Source organism: Anoplolepis gracilipes, chromosome 15, assembly GCF_047496725.1.
Source record: "Anoplolepis gracilipes chromosome 15, ASM4749672v1, whole genome shotgun sequence".
Lineage (NCBI taxonomy): Eukaryota > Metazoa > Arthropoda > Insecta > Hymenoptera > Formicidae > Anoplolepis > Anoplolepis gracilipes.
In genome coordinates this window covers 6,170,985-6,198,203 of record NC_132984.1, presented here as the reverse complement: position 1 = coordinate 6,198,203, position 27,219 = coordinate 6,170,985, and the positions used below count along the sequence as shown (strand labels likewise).

At 30.5% G+C, this 27,219-nt stretch overlaps 3 protein-coding genes and 1 pseudogene across 4 annotated transcripts; 3 read left to right on the top strand and 1 right to left on the bottom strand.

Annotated features, from left to right (window-relative positions):
- LOC140674183 (uncharacterized) overlaps nucleotides 1-24,488 on the top strand; it is a 257,866-nt pseudogene extending 233,378 nt beyond the window's left edge.
- LOC140673777 (serine protease inhibitor 88Ea-like) lies at nucleotides 124-11,165 on the top strand. 2 transcript variants are annotated; one of them, XM_072906933.1, is made up of 8 exons: nucleotides 124-1,329; nucleotides 2,056-2,303; nucleotides 3,988-4,162; nucleotides 4,286-4,417; nucleotides 5,142-7,579; nucleotides 8,364-8,632; nucleotides 9,580-9,916; nucleotides 10,333-11,165. In XM_072906933.1, the coding sequence occupies exons 1-5, from the start codon at nucleotides 1,260-1,262 to the stop codon at nucleotides 5,816-5,818; spliced, it is 1,302 nt and encodes a 433-aa protein (XP_072763034.1). In that variant the 5' UTR covers nucleotides 124-1,259; the 3' UTR covers nucleotides 5,819-7,579; nucleotides 8,364-8,632; nucleotides 9,580-9,916; nucleotides 10,333-11,165. The 2 variants fall into 2 exon arrangements, with proteins under 2 accessions (XP_072763034.1, XP_072763033.1); XM_072906932.1 differs by lacking the exons at nucleotides 8,364-8,632; nucleotides 9,580-9,916; nucleotides 10,333-11,165 and having other exon boundaries at nucleotides 3,988-4,417; nucleotides 5,142-7,127.
- LOC140673854 (serine protease inhibitor 88Ea-like) lies at nucleotides 11,650-16,975 on the top strand. The gene is made up of 4 exons (XM_072907075.1): nucleotides 11,650-11,817; nucleotides 12,681-12,931; nucleotides 13,698-14,061; nucleotides 15,791-16,975. Exons 1-4 carry the CDS (start codon nucleotides 11,742-11,744, stop codon nucleotides 16,480-16,482), a joined length of 1,383 nt encoding a protein of 460 aa, XP_072763176.1. The 5' UTR covers nucleotides 11,650-11,741; the 3' UTR covers nucleotides 16,483-16,975.
- Nucleotides 20,253-22,020, bottom strand: LOC140674143 (uncharacterized). Its single transcript, XM_072907526.1, has one exon. It carries the CDS (start codon nucleotides 21,384-21,386, stop codon nucleotides 20,253-20,255), a length of 1,134 nt encoding a protein of 377 aa, XP_072763627.1. The 5' UTR covers nucleotides 21,387-22,020.
- Nucleotides 24,489-27,219: the final 2,731 nt, after the last annotated feature.

Genomic DNA, 27,219 nt, shown 5'->3' with positions numbered 1-27,219 from the left:
ATCTACATAAAATTGAATAAAAATTTACGTTAATGCAATTCGAGAAAAAATAGACTTATGTGATTATATATGATCATATGTAATTAAATCCGAAATTTGGCGCGATGTAGCCATGTGTAATATGATTGTCCATATATAATTAAATCTGAAATTTGACGTGATATGATCTGACTATATATATGTATAATAATATCTAAGTATCAAAGTTTAGCGCGATATAATTTTATCTCAATCATATTTGGCTAAATCGGTTTTCATAAAATCAGATCTAGCCAAATATGATATAAAGATATACGGTCATATTGCGCTAAATTTCGGACGTTGTTATGTATATGATTATATAAAATTACATATATTATATTTCAGATATTTTTATATCTGAATATGTGCATTTATATATGCGATCATATTATATTATTAAGTGTAACATAATTTCTTTTCTTCAAATCAGAATTTACTTCGCTAATATTGTGAATTTTTTTAATTAGAAAAAATTATTATCGATTACTGAAAAATTTATATCGATATAATATTGATTGAAAAATATCCTGAGCTCGACGTAAATACACGTGATGGTTATCCAGATGTGTCAATGAATCCTTCAATGATTTAAAATTGCTCTTTAAAATAATTAACTTTCAGTTACATAGGTTAAAAGTGTCTTGTTTTGAAATAAATGTAATTATGTGTTTTTTTTTGGGGCATATTTTTTTTATATTTTTATTTACTGTGAAACATTATTTTATTTTTTGCACAACTCTTATCGTGTACCAAAGATTGATAAACTATAATGAACTGAGAAAGATTGTTAAGTTTTATTTGAGAGTTTAACGCAGATGTTTTTTTACATTTTTCTCTTTTCTTTGTACTTTTTTCATCGTATTTCGATTAAAGAGAAAAAATTATAAAAATGTACATTTCATATGATTATAAATCATTTTTAAATTTAAAAAAGATGACATTGTATTTGTACGTGTGAGTTCAAATTAATCAAAACAAGGTCTCTTCCAGATAAGGACATAAGACAAATCACAAGATACAAAACAATATAAAATGTGTGTAAGAAAACAAAGTCATCTCATACCGGTACAATTTCCATGCGGAAAAATAACAGCCAGTAACGTTAACTGAGGATACACGAGTGGTACTATAACTCTTGATATTGCGATAAAACCAATTAAAAATTAACTAAAAGGCTTTTGCGTCTCACATCTGGGCCACACGCGTTTGTTTCTGCTAGTGCTATTGTATAAACAGAAATGGCAGAGAAACAGCCATCAAAAATGGAAAAAGAGTCATTCCTACAGTTGAAAGAGATATTCTCAATTGGTGAGTCTCTAATAATCTTGTATGAAGCCATGCAATTTTGAAATATTTTTCTTTGTGTAATTATTTTATATATATTGCTGTCAAATAAATGTATATTTAAATGTAATTTAGGGGCTATATCACTTAACGAGTCTTACAATTAGTTAAATTCAAATATTCTAGAATTTTTCTTCGAAGCCTGTATTATACATATATAAACTACCATTGCAGAAAATAATAATTTGTTTGCTAAATTCTTTAATTTTAAGAATTAAATATCATTATTAAAATTTATTAATTATAATATTACGTTTAATTTATTTGCTGAAAATATAAATAAAACACCGTTTCTTTATCGAGTTTTATATTATTTATTATTTTTATACATTATTAAATGAAGCTTTTATGTAGCTATATTAATAAACATAAACGAAATCCTTTTCTTTTTTTCTTTTCTCATTATATTAATATCAATATTTTTGATTTGTTTGTATTTCGAGATTAAAATTAAATTTGTGTGAAAGGTGTAATAAAAAAATAACCTCAACATACAAAATAATTCAGTAAATTTTAATATATTATATTTTTTGCATTTAATATATTCTTTGAATACATACTTATACCGTTAATTGTCATTATTTATTAATTTTAATTGTAATTTATTATTATAACTTTCCTCTTGTAATATTTTTCTTTTGCGAATTTTGTTTACGTTTTTTAATTCGTTTTTTATATATATATTTCTAGAGAAAGCATTGCAAACGGCGCGTTTCCACTTCACGTTTGTATGTTTGCATAAAATAAGAAAGATGAATCCTTCCGAAAATTTTGTCTTTAGTCCATATTCCATATATGACATACTTTTGTTGATTTACTTTGGGTCTAAAGGTGCCATCGAGGAGCTTCTAAAAGAAATTCTCTATTTATCAAATATAGATTTCTCCAAACAGGACTTGATAGAATACTATTCAATAAGAAAAGATTGTCAATCACAGGTAAGTCATTTTGATGTATTTTTGCATTGAATGATAAAAACAGATTCAAAATTTGTATGTCAGAATACTGTAATAATATGCTATATATACGATACTGTATAAAATTGTATAAATATGTAATTTTACCAAACGAAAATTTTGCCCCTCTCCAAATGATTCATTAATTATTAATTATTAGTGCATAATAATTTTAATCATATCATTAATTATTAGTTATTATGATGTATAAAAATATTGTTTTTTAATTATAAATATAAATATTAAACAGTTATAGAGTGAGAAAAGTAAAAATATATTTTTAAGCGAAATAATGATTCAAAACCAAAATGAAATTGAAATTTGTCATTATGTAATCTTTTAATAGTAGATTGTTTGAGGATGTTTAGTACCTATTTTTAAAAATATAGGAATTTAATAAAAATTGCACAGATTGTTCTGATACATGTTCAGAGACTTATAAAAAACCCTAGAGTTGATTTACTGAAGCAATCAAAAGTTATAAGGATTTTAATTTGCAATGAATTTACCCGTCGAAATTATTATAAATATAATTATTTTGTGGATCTAATTATAAGTAAAAGTATTAATATAATTATAAATATAATTATTTATATAAATAAGTATAAATATAATTATTTCTGTCCTTTTTAGCCCTTAAATTGATACGATTTCAGATTTTCTATCTTATAAAAAACCTGTGATCGTGTTGATTTAAGAGCTAAAATAGATAGAAATAATAATAGGAATTTATTCAAAATTTGCAAAAGTATAGTTTAAATATAGAGGAAATATTTGATCACATAACTTTGGTCAAGTATTGACTAGTTCAAAAGATATTGAATATAATTTTCTCAATTTCGTCCTATTATCCGAGATGACATATTATTTATTGTGAAAACGTGGCAACATATCATTCAGCTGAGCCTTCTTTTGACATTTTAAATAACCTATTATTTCATTTGAAGAAGCCTCTATATACAAACGTGTAAGCGAGAAGCGACTAGGCCTCATATGTCAATTTGCAATTTGACCAACTTATGAAAAATTACCATGTTGCCACATTTCTTTCTTCTCGGAGAAATGACAAATTATTAAATTTATCAAGGAAATAGTTTAAAATCTTCTATATTTTTTTGTCTTTATTCACTATTATAATTTTTATTCTGACATTTTAAATTACTCTGTATGAGTAAATTCTTTTATTTTTATAATTCAAATTTTATGCTGTAATGTTGAAATCGAGGTATCGTCAATGATAAAAGTTTCTCATTATAATTTAAGAAACACGAAAATTCTCCAAAAAAAAGCAACAGAAGTTGGAAAATACATTTCTACACTCTAGCTATGAATAAATAATAAGATTTTATGCAATCTTTATATATAATAATCATATATTAAGATATATGAGAAAAGTATATATTCGTCAATTTCGACTACTTTTTGCTCCGATTGTAGGTGCTAAACATCCTTAATAAAGTAAATTGAAATCTTGCTTAAAAGATACATATGTGGGATTAATTTCAACGAAATATTGTAACTTGGCAATTTTAGAGTGTAAATATAAAATTCTGCTTGTATGATAAATAAATATTTAAATAAGACAATTTAAAACTGATACGAGTCATTTATCTAAGAAGGTATAAAGATTTTACAAACACATTTTTTTTTATTTTCTTGATTTTAGAATAAACCAAGTTCCTCTACTCGTGATGACAGTAATTGTTGGATTACGAATAATCGCTGTTTAATCCTTACAACGCTGCAACGAATATTTAAAGACAGATTGGAAACATGTGATTTTCACAATAATACCCTTCAGTTAATGCATCGCATCAATAAAACAATAGAAGATGCAGAAGGTACTAACAGTCGTATCAAACTAATCGACGTAATTAACCGTGAGGTCGAACTTGTTCTGACGACAGTAGTCCGTTTCGATCGTAGTCATTTCGAATACTTAACAGAACCTGAACCTTCTCCAGAACCCGAGGAGAAGAGCTTCTTCGACCGCTTTCGATACATCTACGAATCTTCCAGCGAGTCAGCCAGCGAACCCGATGAGCCCAAAGTTTCCCCAAAGAAGTTTCCTCCTGATCTACTGAAGCGTAAAACTTGTAAGCTAAATATGACTAATAATAAGTTTCCATCGAGGGTTAAAATAATCGGGTCAGAGTCGGGTCAGAGTTGAGTTGGGGTAGGCGCTCTTACAATGAAAAAACCAAAGTAAAACTTAAACTTTCCACTCAATAAAATTTTAAGGTTGGGTCAAAATGAAATTCGATGGAAATGACAAGAGTCGAGGTTAGGTTAGATATTGCCAATAGAATAAATGTATTTATAATTATAAATATTGTACGCCATAACTCTTGTTTCCAATTTTCATCGCCGATCTTGTAAAATAATTTCTGTATGTTACTTTGGTACTGCGACATTAATATAATCGCTTTCGGATCCATGATATTTCGTGATGAGAGTCATCGTAACCTTAATATGTCAGAATACTGTTATAGAATATTAATTTTGTACAATTGTACCTAACCTAACATTCAATCTTGTCGCAACCCATCCGTAACGCTAGTATGACTCTGATCCGGTGGAAACAGGCAAGCAAACCTGACTCTGGGCGCGTTCGGGGAGACACTATTAGCGCTAACAGCGTCATTCTATCTTTGTTACTCATTAAAAGTTGAACAAAGATAGAACGACGCTGTTAGCGCTAATAGTGTCTCCCCAAACGCGCCCTCTGACTCGACTCTGACCTGATTTTAATCCTCGATGGAAACTTTAACTATGTCACACTTTTTGTTGTTCTCTATATTTTCAACGTTTTTTCTTCAGACGCAGATCCCACTCTATGCGTTCAGGTGAGCGAGTTTTCTTACGAGAATAGTAGGACGTCGCTGTTCGTGGTGTTACCTCTTTATTACGGGAATACCTGTTCAGAGCCAGCCCGAATAAAAAACAGGAGTCAGTCGGATTCGGATATCCGGCGGTGGGTAATATCCTTTCTAATCGAACGAATGTCTAAGAAAGACGGGATCCGCAGGATGTCGGATTTGTTATATGGTTTAGGAATGAAACAAAAGTATCACAACTACATGATAAAACCGATGTTCGAGTTGGAGAAACAGTTGCCAATCCACAAGGTGCTAGAAGCTTTAGGCGGCAAAGAATTGATACAGGACACGAGCATCAACATGGGTGGTTTTATCGCGGAGGAAAACAAGAATATGCACCTCGGCCATGTCGTACATCGCACTTACGTCAAGGTAACGCCGAGGGAAACCGTCGCGAGTGCGGTCACCGCGGTCTACACCGGACTGAGTGTACACCCTTTAGATCGGCATCAATCGATCGGGGATCAAATCAATTCCTTGCAGACGTTCATCTGGCTGATCTTCGATAAATCGCGCCATGATATCATTTTTATGGGCGTTTTCAATAAACCATCCATTTTACCTAAATCTTTATATATTACCGAAAAATACTTAGACGGCAGGAAAACGTATGTTTAAGGTTTCCTTTAAAAGTTTAGAGGCACACGAGTTGGATGTGAAACGAATAAAAAATCTAGTTATTTAGTATTTTTTTACTTATGTTTATGTTATATATATTTTTCTAGCTATTTATTGGAAATTAATGTAATTATCGAAAATAATTGTTCTTCCTTTTTTTCGATCGAGTCAATGATTTTTGTCGATTTGAGTTAAGATGCAATATATTTTGTACTTGGTATACCTTACTTTTGAGCAATTTCTATTAAATATTTGGGGACCGATTAAAGAAATCGGTCTTTTTGGTCAAACTATTTGCTTGCTATTAAATTTCTGACTTTTTAAAAGCTCGAGGAAATAAGGAAAATTCGCATCTTTTAAAGTCTTTTAGAAAATAATCTCGTACAGTATTCTCGTTAATTTATTCTTGCATTTAAATTTTATTATTTTATAATGTCTTGTTTTCAATTATCTAAACAGAAGTATAAAACATATATCATTGATTTATTTTCTCGGATTCTATGGAAGAAACATTTAGAAGTAAGATGACAGTTTACTCTTAAAAAATTCAATATATATATATTATTTTGTGCTATACATATATTTAAATAATTACAAAATCTGTAAAAACATTAATTATGCAATATAATAGGTAACGTACTAGAAAAATAACTAAAAGTATCTTTTATAAATATATGCATGTGTACTTAATTTTATCTTTATTTTAATTTTGTTATAAATTTTGCTAATTTTAAAATTATTAATTCTTTCTCTCTCCCTTTCTTTAAAATAATATATTAAAATTATTAATAGAGTTGATTAATTTTTTTATAATATATATAATATAATATTCATCAATAGTTTTTCTTCATGGACTTTTTATGTGTTAAAGATTAACAGTACCAAAAAAAAAACATTCTACAGGTTAAAATGGGATAAAATTGTTTTATGAACATGTGTTCGGAAATGCATTCCTTCAAAGTGTCCGAAAAAGCTTTTAAATTTTCTGTATATTATTTAAATTTGACTTTTGAATTTTACGAAATTAGTATATAAATTTGAATTTTTTTCATATACGGACCTTTATTTTTAGTGCTAAAAATTGAGTTTTGTCAAGAATAATATTTGAAGCACTGTAGTTCAGAGGTGGAGATGTGCTTCTGGACATATGTTCATAGAACAACTTTATCTTATTTTCTACATAATACGGCTCTTTTTCTACTATCAATTCTGGAACACTTTATACATTTTTATTTATTTTTGTAAATGTATTACAATGTTTGAGATAACGCATATTAAATATAATTATAAATAATTTTGGAGTTTGACGTTAATATCAAATGACATGTTTTTGCATTTTATCGTGTATCTATGTGTACGTGTATGTATATGTGGGTGTAATTAATTATGATAAAAAATATTTTGTTTAGGATAAAGACTCAAGCTGGATGACAGATTTCAGATTTGAAAAATTTAATTGTATGATAAAATTATTTCACACTTGGTTCAATTTCCCGCGCAAAAATTACATCTAGTAGTAATGCTAAGCGATATAAAATATATACACATGTGGCGCCACATAATAAAAAGAAAGGCAGTGCTCATATATAATATGAAATCGCGATTGAGATATAGACAGAGGAATTTGTGCGCGCTTCGTGTGTTTGCTATAGTTTTATATAATTGTATAATTAATAAATTGTATAAATAATAAAATGGAAAGTTGTCTAAATAGTGGAAATAGTAACTACAGGGACATTGAGATAGTGATACAAGACCTAGGTAATGCAACTGGAAAAAACTCTTATAAAATCAAGCCAATTTTGACGTCATATGAATAATATAAATATACAGTTAATATTTCCTTTGTGTACTAACATATTTTTTAACATATAGTTTTTGCTTTAGACAAATTTGCACATGTTTGTAATTTAATGACTGTCACGATCTGTTAGATTCAAATATTCTTAAATCGTGTACTTTATCTCGAATTTTACTAACATTGATTATATTTTAATAAAACATTTCTTGTATTTCAAATAACATTAAATTCTAGAACAATTTTTTTTTCTCAAAATAATAGAAAAGGTATATATTTGAATGTCTTAGATAGAAATATTGCGGGATATATTTTTAATATTGGTAATTGTCAAATGTTTAACTTCTCGGTATCGAACTTTCCGTTTATTTTATATTGAAAGAATAAGTAAAATTTCAATGTTTTTCTGTCAAAATCGTTACATATCAGTTTTTATGTAGTTGTTAGTAAACACAAGTAACAACATTGGTGAATTTTGTTCTTCCTTTATCTCTTTCAACTCTCATTGTGTATTACGGATTTGTATTTCAAGTTTAAAATTAAATTTTCGTTGCAATGAAAGAAAACATTTTTATTATGTAAAATAATTATCGAATAAATCCAACATTAGCTATACTTTAAATGTAATTTTAAATATATTTTTGATCACACATACGTTTATTAATTGTCACTTGTTATTTGCGTTATTAGTTATTATCCCTTTGCCTTTGTTTATTTAATTCATTTCTCTTTTTATTTGTTTTTCAGAGACAATATTGACGGACGCACGCTTTAAATTCGCGATCGAATCTTTGGGAAAAATTCAATCCATCAAGAAGAATAAAAATTTCTTTTTCAGTCCGCTTAGCATATATGATATCCTTTGTATAATTTATCTTGGATCTGAATCTGTTAAATCATTCCTTGCTAGAGAAAAATGCACTGAAAGAAATTTAAGAAATAGTCTTCATCTGTCAAATGTTTCCAAAGCTAATTTGGCACAACATTACTCACAAGAGAGATTTTCTTGGTACATGGTAAGCATTTTTGAAATCGCATATAATTTACGCACGATTTGTCGTTACATCAACCAGTTCGAGTCTTCAAGATGCTCATGGGTTTATTAAACTATATGTTTCTTACAGGAACTCATAATTATTTTGATTTGGAAAGTAATCGGATTTTATGTATTCAAGAATCTATTATTTAAAAATTTCTTAACGAAAGATAACACGGAATGTTAAAATTTAAATTATTTAACAATATTTTCTTGTCACTGTTAATATTTAATAATAAATCATTAAATGGCAAAGTTTTCGTTTAAAAATCAATTCACGCTATTTTATACGGATATCTTAACACATAAAACATATCTTTAAATTTATTACTGTCACATTTCCTATCAACTTTTAAAGAGAAAATCTCTAAATTACAAATTTATATTTATTTACTATATAAATATATACATATATATAAATTTCAATTATTACTTCTTTTGTTTCTTAATAATTTCCACTTCAAAAGTTGATAAAAAATTCCACGATATACTCATCAGTCAGGCTTCTGTATAAAATAATATAAAGTCAATTGTTACTAAATGAAAACTGCCGTTTTAAATGATTTTTTATTATTATTAAACAGAAGTAATTTGAAATTGATAACATTTTTAAGTAATTTAAAAATCTTAAATCTTAACATTTTTATTTGGCCATTGAGAAATTTTTTAAAGATTTTTAAGTATACAAAATCTGATAGTTTTGCTAATCAAAACAAATCAAACAATTGATTTTGAAGTAGATGTTTAAATTGATATTAAAATATGACATATAAAGTGTTTGCATGAATAAAAATTTGAGAAAGATAATCTATAATTACTTAAATTAATACATAAAAAGAATAATAATAAAAGAATAATAAATTCTTATTTAAAAAGAAAGCAAGTTCTTGCAAACAGTCACTTTATGTTCAACATTCTTGATTATAGACACCTAAGGATCCTACTATTTTATATAAAGATGAGACTAGTTGTTGGATCACAAATTCCAAGATTTTAAGCGAAGCTGTGCAACATTTATTCAGAAATAAATTGGAAATCGTCAATTTTTACAATCAGTTTGCCATCGATGACTCTCCTTCCGATTTGTTGCGTCGGATTAATACCTCCCTGAAACTAAAAATGGGTTCCGCAGATCAATTAGTGGAATTAAACAGTATCAACCAAACTATGGAAATTATTCTATCAACCATGCTCTTTTTAAACAAAAAAGATAATAATATTGATAACGCAAATGATATATCTTACTACCGAAAGCGTAGAAGTCGTAAGTATTCATTTTAACTTTATCAATATTTAATAATATACTTAGTAATTTTATTTGCCTACTCTCTTTTTGTAATAACATTTTTTCAATTAAATAAATCATATATTTTGTAATATTTATTTGTAATAAGTATTATTTTAGTTTATATAAACTTGATATTTTTTAAATTAATATAAAAATTATGAATAAAATTATTAATGAAATAAAAATAAATATATTTAAAAGACTGTTATTCCATTTATCAAATTAAATATTAATTTTTCTTCTTATAAATTCAATTCATATTTCATCAACATTATAAATTTTAAAACCAAAAATTAAAATAGGTTTATAAATTCATAAATATATATAATTTATAAATCATATAGATCTAAAAAAATACCTATATATATATACTCGTATACTTTTTTTTTCAGTCGCATCACTCAAGTTAGGGATGATAATGAATGAGTTACCTTACGATCAGATTCTGTCAATGTTCATGCTCTTTCCGGCTACGCCGTTAGACACTGGTCGATTAGTACAAAATCAAAACATTCCTTTACTAATCAAAAACTTGATGACCAAGGATGGAATGGCTGAACTACGCAAAATGCTAGACAGCGATGAAGATTCGAAAATGTACCTGGTAAACAACGTATACTTTCATTTCGCGAACGAAATACCGATCGCTGATTTGTTGAAATCTTTAAACGTCGAAAAATTAGTGGATCCCGACGAAGTTAATCTGCATCATTTCGTTGCTGAAAATGAGCAGCTGCATCTCGGCGGTGCCTTTCATCGCGCCTCTATCAGGGTGACACCAGATGATATAACCGCCAGTGCAGCCACCGTATTTTTCACTAAAAATGAAGCATCTTTTAAATTAATGAGAAAATTTGATCGCACTTTTAAACATTCGTTCATTTTGCTCATCTACGACAGAAATCGCTCTAAAATTCTCTTTATTGGAGTTATGAATAAAACGTTTTACCTGAATGTTCCTAATCTGAAATTTAATTATTAACTTATTAATTTATTTTCCTCAATTATTAATTATCAATTTATTAATTTATTCTCGTATTTAGACTTTTCGTATTTTATGATATTTTACTTTACAAGAGAAAAAGAATAAAATAGTTACGTTACAAGGTGTTAACTTATTACTTATTAATCAATTATCGTTCATTTTTTTATTATTAATTTATTGTATTTTGATGGAAAATGTATTTGGAAGCAAGTAGAACGGTTCGTTGAAATTTAACATTTATACATTATTATGTGTGTATTTAAATAAAATGAATTTGTAAGAATTTGTAAAAATGTTAATCGTATTGTACTTATGTTAATCAGAAAGAAAATAAATTTTTTTTTAAATAAATATACTTTCGAGTGTTGCGCATAATTTTTTATTTTTATTTACTATAAAATTATTACTTAATAACTACATTCTTTTTATAACTCTCATCACGTGTCAAAGATTGACTGATGAACTGAGAATAGAATTTCAGTTTTTATTTCAAAGTTTATTTAATATTTTTTAACATGTTTGATTGATCTACATATTTTTCACATTTCTCATTATCTTTTGATTAAGAAAAAAACTGCAAAAAATATATATTTATAATATTATTTAAAAATTATTTATAATAAGATTATAAAATGTAATAAAAAGATGACATGTGTATGTGTTTGTATTTGTATACGTGAGTTCAAATTAATCAAAACAAGGACACTTTGGTGTAGGACAAGGAGACAAAATCAGAAGACAGAAAACAATACAAAATGTGTATGAGAGAAGAAAGTCATCTCATACATATAGTTATCATAGTCATCGGTGACAGAAATGGAAGAGGAACAGTCATCACCAAAAATGAAAGAGCAACAGTCATTTCTACAAAACAAAGAGAAGGAGTTAATTGGTGAGTCTAACGATAATTGTATAAAACCACGCAATTTTGTCATTGATTTATCGAATGCGGATTTAAAATATACGTTGCCAAACAAATATTTTGTTTGTATTATTATTTTATATATTATTATCAAAATGTATATATAAATATGATTTAACGGCCATCATTTAAAGAATCTTACAATTAGTTAAATTCAAATATTCTAAAATATTCTAATATTTCTTCTCAAAGTATTATATGAACTATATTTTGCCTTTTTAGATATACATAAAATAAGGTTAATTATAGAATATTACTTCCACAGCATAGACTATTGAAAGTATATTTGAACAAATGTGAAAATTAAAATCATTGACGAAAATTATTTGATGTTCGCTTATTTTTAATTTTTAAATATTAAATATTATTATTAAGATATGTATCAATAATAATCCGTCAATTTCGAATTTTGCTATTAGTTTATTTATATGAAAATATAAGGAAAATATCATTCTTCGACATTATATCATTTATTGCTACGTACATATTAAATAAAGTTTTTATGTAGCCATGTTAATAAATATAATAAAAACGAATTTTTTTTCTCTTTTTACTGTCATTATATTAATATTTTTCTATTAATCTTTTTATATCTAAAATTAAATTTGTGTGAAAGTTATAGAAAAATATCCTCAACATGAAAAATAATTGTCCAATAAATTTTAATACACTACATTTTGCATTTAATATATTTTTGATTACATACTTACATCGTTAATTATTATTATTTATTAATTTTAATTGTAATTTATTATGATTTCCCTTTTGTTATATTTTCTTTTGTAAATTTTACTTAATTTTTTCTTATCCGTTTTTTATATTTACATTTCTAGAGAAAGCATTGCAGAAGGCGCGTTTCAAATTCGCATTTGTGTGTCTGCATAAACTTAGGCAGATCAATCCTTCCGAAGACTTTGTCTTCAGTCCATATGGCATATATGACGTACTTTTATTGATTTATTTTGGGTCTAAAGGAGCTGTCGAGGAGCTTCTAAAAGAAATTCTCTATTTATCAAATATATATTTCTCCAAAGATAAATTGATAGAATGCTATTCAATAAGAAAAGACATTCCACAACCACGGGTAAATAATTCTGATGTATTTTTGTATTGAATGATAAAAACAATGATAAGAACAGATTCAAAGTTTGTATGTCAGATATGATAAAATGACATGTAAAATCAATTATCAAACGAAAATCTTGCTTTACTCCAAATTATTAATTAATTATTAATATATAATAATCTTATTTATTAATAATTAATATATAAAAATATGAATTATTCATTATAAATATAAATATTGAACAGATTACAGTTATAAAAATGTGACAAAAATGTGGTGGTAAAAATAAAAATATATGATTCAGAGGGTTTATTATTAATCGACCAAACTGGTTAAATTAAGCTTTATCATTTTCGTCACTGGTGATATATAATTTTACCAATAAAAGTATATGTATTTTTAAGCGAAATTAAAATTTGAAATTTTGATACATCTGAAATTTGTTACTGTGTAATTTTTTAATAGATAAATCTTTTAATGATAGATTTAATAAAATCCACAAAGATATCATGTTTATCGAGATATTTTATTCTGATTTTTATATACATAGATTAATTTTATTGAGGTAACTTGGCGTAATTAAAACACATAATTATGTTAAAATAAAAATGTGTAACTGTAGTTGCAAATTCTTATTTTAGAGTTTTAGAGTAATATAAATATTCTGTCTGTATGATAAATAAAAACTTGAATAAGACAATTAAGAAATGATAAAAGTCATCATCTAACAACACGAAGGTATAAAGATTTCACAAACATATTTTTTTGATATTCTTGATTCCAGGATAATATATGTGGGATTTCTTCTTATGATGATGACAGTAATTGTTGGATTACGAATGTTCACTGTTTAATTATTACAACGCTACAACGCCTATTCAAAGATAGACTTGAAATATTCGATTTTCGCACGGATATTATTCAGTTATTGCAACGCGTTAATGACGTAGTGAAAAATACGGCAAGAGACACTATATGTCACTTCAAAATATGTGATGAGATTATTCGTGACATTGAAATTATTCTGACGACAACAGTCCATTTTAAAAGTCAATTCACGTCTTTCGAAGTATCAACACGTCACGAACCCAATGTATCGAGCTTATCTTCTGTTTCTAACTGCAGCAGAAGGCGACAGCGAAATTCCTGTAAGTATGCCGCTCATCTCTTGATTTATACATACAGGGTGTTCCATTTTAATTCCTCCAGTCGAATATCTCGAAAACCAAGCCTGGAAGAGAAAAATGTTTCAGGCAAAAGTTGTATGGTTTCGAGGGGGGCATAAGATGGTACCATTGGTCTGACCTTAAAGAGTCATTTGAAGGTCACGTAAAGGTCACCTCAATTTTTTTAAATGGCACCCCCTATTTTTTGTTACATATTCTTGTAGCTGACTTCGAGAGCTTTTCAAAACACTATAATGAAATGTTTTTTCATTAAACACTTTTTGAGTTATAAGGCTTCAAAGTTGCAATATTTTGACATAAAATACAAGATATCTCGTAAAATATTCATTTCTCGATTATCTTACTCTAATATTTTTATGCACAGAATAATGAGACGAATCAATTGGTGTAAAGAAAACATAGTTATCTTTAAGAAAAAATCTGAATTTGCAACTACAGTTACACATTTTTACTTTAACATAATTATGTGTTTTAATTACGCCAATTGGTTTGTCTCGTTCTTCTGTGCATAAAAGTATTAGAGTAAGATAATCGAGAAATGAATATTTTACGAGATATCTTGTATTTTATGTCGAAATATTGCAACTTTGAAGCCTTACAACTCGAAAAGTGTTTAATGAAAAAACATTTTATCATAGTGTTTTGGAAAGCTCTCAAGATAAGCTACAAAAATATGCAAAAATATATAGGGTGTTCCATTTAAGAAATTCAAAATGACCTTCACGTGACCTTTATGTGACTCTTCAAGGTCAAACTGATGGCACCATCTTATGTCCCTCTAAAAACCATACAACTTTTGTCTGAAACATTTTTTCGAATTTTCCATATTTTTCGAGATATTTCACTGGAGGAATTAAAATGGGACCCTGTATATCGTACGTTTTTTCATAATATAATTTTTTCAATTAATCGTAGGCAAAATAATATATTTTGTGTAAAAAATATATTATTTTAAATTTAATGTAATTTAATGTAATAAAAATGGTTTACTATTGGATGTTTGTAAAGTTACAAAATAACATTCTCATTTTTACTGTTTTGTCATATTTATTTATAATTTACAACACTTGATCAAAACTTGTGAAACTACGCAAATGCCTTTTCATTCTCAAAACGTGAAAAATATATATGCATTTTTTAAAACGCTTGATATATTACACAATCATCCATATGTTGGATGGAATCACGATATATTGTTGGAATATTGCACAAATATTGCTTTGCAAAATTGGAATATTGCAATATTCCTGAAAGCTTACCACAATATTTATTCTTATTTGTCCACTTTTTAAATTAGTTCAATATTTTAATTCCCTGTATTAGGAGTGTATCAGGAATTATACTGAGAGAAAAATATATTTAGTTTTACTAGTTGTATTTGCAGATTTTAGGTACTTTTAGGAAAAAAAAACTTAAATACGGAATAGATAACGCACAGTGCGTCACAGAGCGGTAAGCGAACAAACTAGTGAAAAATATGCATTATAATATAGCAGTAATATTTTTACAATATCTCCAATAAAATATTAAATTTATATAATATTTGCAAGATATCGCTGTAATATTTGTAATATGTTACAATATTGAAATATTGTGCGATATTTTAGCAATATTTCGTGCTGTAGGAGCGATCGTATTGGTTTTATTAATGTATCACATTTTTGTTCTACATTTTCAATTTTTTTTTCAGTTATATGTAACAATCTAGGCATTTACATGAACGAATTTCCCTACAAGAATGATAACACGTCGCTGTTTGTGATGTTGCCTCTTTGGTACGCGATATCATCAGGGGCGAGTGACTTTATCGATCCTCTGCAACCGAAGAGCTCGCAGACCTATAAGGATATCTGCATCGAGGACATATCCGATATGATCGAACGAATGTCTTCCAAAGAAGGGATCTCTTGGATGGGCGAACTGCTGGATGGTAATGTAACGAAAGAAGATTTTCACCATCTCATGATAAATCCGATCTTTGATTTGGAGAAAGAACTGCCAATCCATCAGCTGCTCGAGGCTTTAGGCGCCAAAGAATTAGTACAGTACACGTGTATGAGTAATTTTATCGCGGAACCCAACAAGAATCTGCACTTCGGACGTTCCATGCATCGTACCCACGTCAAGGTAACGACAGAGGAAACCGTCGCTGGCGCGGTCACTGCTATCTACACTGGAATAAGTAGCCGCTTTTTCTGTCGGTGTCAGGCAGAAGACAATAATGTAGTCAATTCCGTGCAGCCGTTCGTCTGGCTGATCTACGATAAATTGCGTCGACGCGTCCTCTTTGTCGGCACTTTCAATCAGCCACCCAAACCACGCATTTTACCCGATAAGTCTTTATATATTCAACGAAAATATTCAAAAGGTATACAAATTTGAAAAATTTAAGGTTTTTTTTGAAAGTTTGGAGCTCCATGAATCTGAGGTGAAACGAATTGGAAATCTAGTTATTTAGTTTTTTCTAGTTATTTTTTTATTATCTATTTTTCTAATTATTTATTGGAAACTATGACAATTATCGAAGATTTGTTTATATTTTTTTCTCGATTAATTTAACGATTTTTGTTGATTATAATTAAGATGTATTATATTTCGTGTGCGATATACATTCTGAGTAATTTCTATTAAATATTTGGGGATCGATTAAAGAAACTAGTCCTTTTTTTTAATTTTGATATTCGCTTACTATTAAATCTGTGAATTTTTGACAGTCGAAAAAGAAGGAAAATTTATATCGTCTTTTAAAAAATAGTTTATTACGTAATCTTAATTAATTTATTTTCGCATTTGAATTTTATTGTTTGATAGTGTCTAGCTTCTTTAATTAACTAAAATAAAACATATATTAGGGGCTTATATTATTGTGTGATGATATGTAAATATTAAATTTAATATTAAATTTCAATAAAGCAGTGAACCTATTATAGTATATGTACATATATGTACACACATATGTATGTTTGTATATTATATATGGATCATTAATTAATTTTTTGGATTCCATAAAAAAAAAACATTTATGCTCGAGATGGTTTGCTATCAAATAATTCAATATTTATATATTATTTTGTACTTTATTAATGCGTAAATCTATAAAAATATTAATTATGTAGTGCAAATGTAATAGAAAAAAATAAAAACGTCTTTCTTAAACATATATATATATGTATATCTAACCATGCGATGTATACTTAATTTTATTTTTATTTTATTGTAATTTTGCTATAATTAATAGAGTATTAATTTATTTTTATTTATAATATAAGTATTATATATTTTAATTTATAATACATTTCATACGATAAATTGCGTCGGCTTTCTGCCTTTATTGAAATTACGCTTGTTTTCTAATTGGGTTCGTTGGATGTTCTCTTTTGCTTGACGACGCAGTTCTTCTCGTTCATTGTCAAACGTGGTGATTAGCTCGTCGTTCAAGAGCTCTTTGATTTGTGGGTCATCTGATAATCGTGCGTCTACTCCAAATATCAACCGAAAAGGTGTTGCTCCGGTGCTTCGATGCGGTGAAGTGTTGAGACATCTTTGTGCAACATCCAAATGTCGGTACCATTCGTTCGGGTTGGGCGCTGAAAGCTTTGTCAATAGCGGTATTAGAGTACGATTTACCCTTTCTACCTGACCATTGGCTCTGGGTATCCCCGTAGTCGTTAAAGTGTGTTCGATGCCCTCCTTGCGGCAGTAAGTCTCGAACTCCTTGGAAGTAAACGCCGTACCTCTGTCGGAGATGATTCTTCGAGGATTGGTAAAGATATAGGACTGCTTTCGTAGCCGGTCAATAACTTCCGCTGACGTCGATTTTGTTCCATACAGCCAAACAAATTTGCTGAAAGCATCTATTAAAACAAGAATGTGCGCGTAAGACTTTTTGGTAGATGGCAACGGACTCAGGTGATCAATGTGGAAAGTATCAAAGGGTACGCTGCCTTTCTCGAGAGGATTAAGAAAACCTTCTTGTTTTTCTTGTCGTCGCTCGGCCAGGATACACGGAATGCAGTTCTGAATCACCTTTTCCACTTTTGATCTTAAACCAGGTATCCAGTAGTCGTTTTGGATGAGTGTCTCCGTTTTGTTCGTTGCGAAATGGCCTCGTTCATGCATCTTTCGTATTAGCTGCAATTGCATTGACCTAGGAATCACAACACGTACCTCGTCGCCGACATCTTTATATAGTAAACCGCGTTGCATAGTGTAACCCTTGAGTCGTCCTTCTCTCGCTTTCTCGATCTTTTCTTTTAGGTCGTCGTCGTCTTTTTGTGCATTCCTGAGCCGCGCCGTTAGACTTTCTGAACTCTCGTTGATCGTCAAACAGACAGGAAGCGGATTTCGACTTAAAGCATCAACGTGTCTCATGCTTCGTCCTGATCGGTGCTCTATGAAATATTGGAATTCCTCTAATAACAGCGCCCACCGCGCTACTCGAACGCAAAGGTCCTTTTTGCCCATCGTCATAGTAAAAGCCTTACAGTCAGTCACGATCTTGAAACGTATACCCAATAGGTATACTCGAAATCGCCGAAGAGCTCTGATGATAGCCAATACCTCGAGCTCGTAGCTTGAATATTTCTCCTCCGCCGATGTGGTTTTACCACTCGCGAAATATACCGGATGTAGAAATCCATCGTCTTCGTCGCGTTGCAAAAGAATGGCTCCGTAGCCGTACTTTGATGCGTCAGTGTGGAGTTCCGTCTCAGCTTCCATTCGGTATAGATTAAGCACAGGTCGGCAACTAAGATGTGTCTTCAGAGACTTAAACGCCTCTCTTTCATCAGTATCAAAACTGAATTTGGCGTCGGCTCGTAAAAGGTTTGAAAGAGGTCGTGCGATTCTCGAATAGTTGACAATAAATTTTCTGAAATAGCCCGTTAATCCCAGGAAAGCTTGCACTTGTCGAATGTTCATTGGTTCAGCAAAACGTTTGACTGCCTCAATTTTTCGTTCTGACGGCTGAACAGTACTATTTTCAATGATGTGACCCAGGAACTCAACGCGTCTCTTCAGAAAACAGCACTTCTTCCAGTTGATGTTCAGACCAGCCTTGCTTGCTATCTCAAATATTATGCTTAGCCTTTTCAATCCATCTTCATGGTTGTTAGAGAGGACAATGAGATCATCCATATAGGTTAAAACTATTCCGTCTCGAATGGCGTTTCGAAAAATTGCGTTCACGTACCGTTGGAAAACTGACGATGAGTTGCACAGACCAAAAGGAACGCGCAAAAATTCGAACTGTCCGTCGGGGATAATAAATGCTGTATACTTTATACTTGCGGGTTCAACTGGTACGTGGAAGAAACCATTTTTTAGATTAAGGGTACTGAAGACCTCCGCGCTCTGCAGCCGGTCCAGCTGGTCTTCAATTAGTAGCAACGGGTACCGATCTCGGACAATCTTCTTGTTGAGGAGTCGGTAATCCACACATAATCGATGCGTTCCATCCTTCTTTTTAACGAGCACTATAGGGCTGGCGTATTCAGATGTTGAGGGTCGGACGATGCCTTGATTTTGCCACTCTGCGATCTGAGTGTTCACGATGTCTCTCTCGGCAGGCGCAAGACGCCTTGCTTTTTGATACACCGCTGTATCGTCTTTTAATACGAGTCTCATGGTTATGGTCGTCTCTGTCGTCTTATTAGGTTTGTAATTTTCGATCCACGCCGCAATTCGCTCCTTCGTATCTTTGTCTTCGATGTGAGAAAGATCAACCTTTTCGACATCATTTTCATCAAGCACATTAATCTGTAGAATCTCGGGTAAGTCCTCGTCGTCGGAGTCAATGTAAATCATACCCTTCCTTGCGTGAAAGTTCCTCGACCCTAGAAAATCGGCTCCAATTAATAATCTTTGGCGAGATACAGCATCTGCAACAACACGTATAAGAATTGAGAAATAATGTCCGTCTATTGTAATCTTCGTCTGAAATTCTCCCATGGCTGTGTGGGCGGGTGAGCCCATTCCTGTGAATCGCACTTCGGTCGGCTGAAGGGGAGGGGAACCTATTTTTGTGTATTCATCTTTGCACATTAGGGTCAGATCGCTTCCGGTGTCAATAAGCGCTTCGATGTTCTTGTCCAAAATCGTCACTGTTTTCGAATACTTCTTGTGCGGGATGTACGCTGCTGCGCAGACTTCCTTTATTGTCTCGTTTTTTTTGGGCATTTCGGCGCGATGTGTCCATATTCGCCACAATTGAAACATTTCGGGCCTAATCCCTTCGAGGGACATTCCGCGCTCACGTGACCTGACAATCCGCAGTTGAAGCAGCTTTTACGATTTGTCTTCTTTCCATCGTTGACAGACTCATCCTTTTCGGCCTCCGCGCGCTTTCCACCACGCATAGACTTCGTTGACATGACACTTCGTTTTTCTTGCTGTGTTGAACTCGCCGTCGGTTGCTCCCGTAATGTTATCTTGTCGAACGCATCAATTAGTGATTCTTTAGTCGTGAAGCACTGTATACGCGCCTGATTGCATAACGCTCGGTCGGAAATTCCCTCGATTAGATAATCTAACATATCGTCTTTGTCAATCGGTACGCGATTACCCATTATAAGTTTATCGTGCGCATACTCTCGAAATGTTTCGCCCCTCTTCCATACTCGGGTCTCGAATCTTTTTCGTAAATCAATCTTGTTCTTTTTTGGGCGGTACATTCGTCTTAACTCGTCCATGAGTTCATCGAAAGTCATCGATAAGTGTTCTGCTCTTGAATGCAGCCACTCAAATGCTTTTTTCTTGAGCTTCATTCCGATCAACGTCTTCGCGGCATCGTCTGCTAGTTCGTATGTGGTCTTCATAAAACTCACTTGTTTTTGCCACACGTCGAAATTGTCGGGCGTACCGTCGAATTCGCTTACCAATTCGGCGATTGTTTTTATGTTCATACCTGATAATGGACGCGACATCATCGCCGCCTCGCCTCTTTGCTCTTCGCGTGTTTCCCGCACTCGCGACCCCCTCTCTGTCATCACTGCACATTCATTTTGTCGCAGTATCGCGATCTCGCGTCGAGCGATTTCGAGTTCGCGTTGCATCAACTCTCTTTCGCGTCTACCGAACTCGACTTCGCGTTCCCGTCTAAGAAGTTCGAGCTCTCTTTCGCGGTCGGCTAGCTCTTTCTCACGCGCACTGGGTTGAACGTCTTGCTCACATCTAACGTCTTCGGCATCTCTCACGCTGTCGTAAAACTCTCCTCCACCGCTGCCGGCTTCTCGCTCTTCATTTTCGTCGTGGCTCTCTATCCACCTGCCTGTCGGATCGTTTACCATCAATCGATTAATAAGATCGGCCTTCGTGCCGCCGATGGCTAATCCATGTGCTTTGGCTTTACTTCATAGCTCGCTCAATGTAAAATCGGTCACCTCCGGCATGTTGAAATTTTGATCGTCTCGACTCTCTATAATTCGTCGTTATTTTCACGTCGATGGTTAACGTACTTCTCGTTTTATATATTGCACAATGCCCCGTCTAAGCGTTGTCCAACACCGTCGTTTTTGTCGAAAAGCACAATGTCTTCGTCGTCTTTCGTCACAATGCACGAGGCCCGTTTGACTCGCGATCCCGGACGAGCCCCCAAATGTGGGATAATATTTTCTTGCTATCTATTAAATAGTTAAACTATCCCGAAAGAAAAGGGACACTAATCAAACGGAAAATTAAGTCACCTCAAAAAGAAACCTCGCGATAAAACTGCACACACACTAATGTCTTAATGTCTTCTCCTGATGTGTCATAATATTTTTTTTTGCTATTCAATTGTCGCGGACTTATGTCGCGCTCTCATGTATGCATACGCGCGTCGCGCATTTCGCTGCCAATCATGCATCAATCATACGTACACACCAATCACGCGTACATAAAACAAATGCATCTTCTCTTTCTCTCACACACACACACTCTCTCTCACAATATTATAATATGATATATAGAACATAAGAATATAGATTTGTATTTTTAAATGATAACTATAAATTAATAAATAAAAACAATTCTCTTGTTATAATAAATATTTTTCTCTTTAAAACATGGAAAAATATCCTTTAATGTAATAATTTTTGGTATTAATTTTGAAAGACAGCATCTATGTATACTCTCTTTCTTTCTCTAGTATAAAAATAAAAAGTACAACATATCGTGGGCTAATATTTCACTAAGCCTCAAAATGTATTTATTTACTTTTGATCATATAAAAAATTATAATTAATCAATATTTACATAGACACAGTATGAAATTAATAAGAAAAAATCATTTTAAAACATAAATGTATTTACGGTAATAAAAAATAGAATTTCATTATTGTTTACCTTATGTAAATATATCGAAGAATTACAACTCAGTCGCGGAGAGCACAGCAAGTGCATTAAATAATTTATAATAACTTTCAACTAAAAATATTGCGATCATTGATAACAGCACGCAGAAATAGACGCCTAATAGCAATAATTGCAACATATTTCATGACATGGTAGCATCTCTGTAAAAAGATATCGACTCTACACCATTGTACCCCGCGGTGCCGTTCTCTACCCCACGTTCTTCTACTCAATAAATCCTTCATTCATTTAAAAACATATTTATCTCCATTTTATCTAATTTTTTGCAATAGGAAAAAAATTGATATTTTGGTTAATACTTTCGAATATAACAGTAAAAAAAATTGTATTTGTATAAAAATAGATTACTGTTGAGATAGCATTGTTTGGTGTGTGATATACAAAAGTTTATTAAAATATTATTCTTATAATCTTAGATGGCCTTCTGGAAAGAAATTTTTTGACAAGAAGTTTAAGGAAAATGAGAAAAAAAGTGAAAAGAACGAACAAAGGGATATAAAATACTCAAACTTTATGGAAGCAGGCATTAAATGTGCAAGACAATTACGAAATTTCGTGTCTCAAATAATTAATAAACATTATGACAATGTTTTAAATAACAAAATAGATAATTTTGTAAATTTTAATCAAGTATTTCAATTAGATGAACGTTTAAGTGAAATAATTTATAATCCTCCGAATTTTATAAATAATTATTTTTTTATGGATGAACTTAAAAGTTTGATTGCGCAATCTTCGCGGTAAAGTCCAATATAAATTAAATTCTACTAATAACATCATATATAGATTAATGTACTTATTGCACAGTAAATGTAATGTAAATTTTTCAGAAGAACTGATTCCGATCTAACGGAAAGATATTGCTACATGAAAATGTTTCATTATCTGAGGCAATATTCTTCAAAGAAAAAGTGGGAAAACTTTAAAGCACAACCTCAAAAAGAGCAGCTTTTGGAACGTGCTGCTACTATTGTGGCACAATGGTTTCAACCACAAAAAGATGTTTATTACTCGCGTGTAAATGAGTCACTAGATAACATTGTACAAGAAGTATTGATATGCCTAGAAGAAAAATATCCCGACCATCCGATATTCTTGACGCCCGCTGAAAATTTTTCTTATTGGAAAAATAACAACATCGATGATAATCATTGGAACGAAGCTGAAGGAACGCAGATTATAAATACACTCGAGAAATATATATTTGATACATTAAACTTTACACGAAACAAATCGACAAACGCAAATTTGACATCTTTCTGTATAGATAATGTAAGTTATTATAGATATAATAATATATTGTAATTCTAGTCAATTATACCATGAGCATGACCATATATTCGTCATATCTTAAAAGTACTCTCTCCTTCTTTCTCTTTTTTTGTCTCTCTTTCTTATAATTATATTGTATTTTAATTTATATTTTATTTTAATTTGTATTATATTTTAATTTCTTGCACAGGTTTTAGAAAATAAACAGGGCGAAAAAATAATTTTATTAAAAATATATGACAGTGTGGCTAGGAGACTTGGGCTACATTGTGATGTAATAAAAGTGCTAGTTTGCAACCGTATATATGTATACTTTGGAAAACACAAAGGTAAATATTAGAGTGTTGGGAAGTAATGCGTTACTTGTAACGTCGTTACCGTTACAGTTATATATATATATATATATATATATATAATTTTTTAGTGTTTACAGTGTCACGAATAACTTGGAAAATTTAAGAGGCTTTAACATAAATTTTGGTGAAGTCTTGGGATGCAGTATCAAGGGGTGTTTTAAAAAATTTAAAAAGGGGTATTTTGTAATATCTGCTAAAAAGGTTGGCAATTATATATTCTCTTATAATACGTTTTCTCTATAATTTTAAAGTTAATTAAATTGTTAAACGTGTAACCTTGGCAAAAATAATAGTTAATGATACATACTTTATAGGCAAAAAAATTACATAATTTTTCATTTCTTTATTTCCAATTAGTGTTCCGTTTACATGTTATATACTTTTTTTAGATATTACAAGAGATACTAGATATACTTAAAAATTTAAACTGGTGTAACCACTCTTTGATGGTTATTCCGCAAGAAATGGAACTTGGATACGATCCTCCGAATTTAAAAATGGTATTTTGTATTAATAAATAATAGTAATAATAATAAAATCTCTGAAATTTTTCTTTTATAATATATAAAATTATATAAATATTATAATTATTTATAATTTAACCAGCTATAGATAATTAAACTTGCTACAAAAGTCTATTTAGGATATATTTGACAAGAAATAAAGTCAATTAATTTTTTGACTTTATACTTTCCAGCTCTCTCTTAACGTTAACCAAATAGGACAATCAAATACAAGACCAAAGGATGTAAAATTTTCAGTTGGAACGATAGTAAAACATAAAAACAGAGAATATGGTCAACCTACAGACAGTTCTGCCGGTGTGATAGTCGGATGGCAGCACCGCTATGAAGACACACATAATATTACGTTCTCTAGAACACAGCCTCTTTTGCCGTTAAGGATTTGTAGCAATGTTGATAGTACAAAGGAGCAAACACATTACATAATGCTTGATGAAAATAACGTAATGTCTTACGTGGCAGAAGGTATGAATATCATTATTTGCATTTTTATCTCAAATAATAATTGCTTATTGCACGAGCTCATTTTTTTCTACACAATATTTTGTAAAACTTGTAACTTGTAAAACAATATTTTATTTTATTTTAATTTAATTACATATTCTTTTTATAATTTAGTTTTATTTTATCTGTTATCTTATTCCATCTATTATTTAGAGCTCATCTTAGTTATCATTAATTAGACTTCTAAAGACGTTAGTAACAATTGGCGGTTAGAATATTAAAAACACAATTTTTTAAATTAATTAAATTAATGTGTCGGTAACCGTGTCGCATGTAATATAAGATAAAACCGTAATACAAACAATATATGTATATGCTTAGATTGACGACCTTGTTTTTAAGTATCATGCGTTGCTTTTTTTTTAAATAGAGAATTATACACGGTAAATTACAAAGTTTAAAATTTTTTGAGGGTTTCAATTATAAAGAGATAGGAAGGATGTAAATTTCCGTGTTGCTCTGTAGATTCAAACCTGCCTTTTGTCTTTTTATGTGCAACATTCTCGAAATCAATCTCTTTTTATAACAGGATTCTTTATCAAGGATTTGTATATTATTTATGAGATTATTCAATCCCTTGTATGCCGGATACATCTTCTCTTTATCAAAGATTTGAATTTTTATTTAATTTGAGATATACGGAACATGGAAAGTTATTATTTCTGCCCTTATTTTGAACGTTGTTTATGTAATTCTTATTACTGTGGAATAGATATTTTAGTCTGGAGTTAATCGTGTCAGAAATAAATTTCATAGGATATCCATTAGTTAATAGTATGTTGATGATCTTATTTAAATTTTTTTGATAAAACGACAAATGTAATAAATGAAACACTCTATCTACTAGCCCTATGGTGGTACCTTTTTTTTGACAAAGAGGATGTTGTGAATGAAAGTTTAGGTACCTTCCTGAAAATGTTGGTTTCTGATACCAAACTGGTACCAATCTAGTATAAGGTATCTTATAAACGTTTAAATCTAAGAACCTTAGACTATTATTTTCTCCGATCTCAATAGTAAATTTTAATCGGGAATGGAAGGAATTAAAAGCCTTTAATATTTTTTGAAATTCTACTGGAGGTTCCGCCATCAAAATATCATCTACATATCTAAAATAAAGATTTGTAGAGTAAGACCTTTCCGTTATTAACATTTAACATCCCTTTTTATTTCAGATATTAGATTTTAGGCACATATTTTTCTTGGTGTATTCACCTTGCAAAATCGCGTTTTCTCATATCCATAGATTTATAGACAAATAGACGAGACAGATATCAGTGTGGTGCTGAATAGCTCAGTGGTAAGAGCAGTCGCCCGGCAAACGAAAGACTGGGGTTTGATTGCCGATATTTTTCTCACCTACGTCTCTTTAGGAGAGTAAGAAGGGATTTATTAAATTCTCAACAATAAGAATAAAAATCTTGGTAAATAGGAGAGATCAGGGTTAAAAGTAACAGGGGTAAGTTGATAACTTTGTAAAGAAAATAGATATCATTATGAAAACAAAACGGGTCAAATACTTGTTTACCACTGTTACGCTGCCATCATGATAGTTGCTTCTAGTGCCACTCTATTAACGAGTGTTGTGTAGGAGGTAACTACACATCATGTGGGTAAATAAGTTTCAATGATATTTTTTTGGATTTATTCGTAAATTTTACACTTTATCAGCAATTATTTTTTCTTCATATCTTACGAGTTAATCGGTAGACAAATATATGTTGCCATTTCATTATATTTTAAACGTTTTTAATATAAATACTTTAGTTTAGAATGTATCGTATTTTGGGGTCAGAAGTAACATGCCGTTGGGGTAAATTGTAACATGTTACAACTTACTCCAACACGAAATATTGTATGTATAAATCAACATACCTAACTAATTATGTAATTATGAGACATGAGCATTGTATTAAAAAATTTGATAAGGTTAATTTTGTGTGTTCCAACTGCTACTCAGATGAGTCTTCGAGTGAGAACTAAAACAATTTATTTTAATTAATTATTTGCATTTAATTGATCTCATTAAGACGCTAATGTTATGTTGTGCTAAGTAAAAAGAAAACAATTTATGTTACGTTGATTACTGATTAAGAAATATTATTTATGTT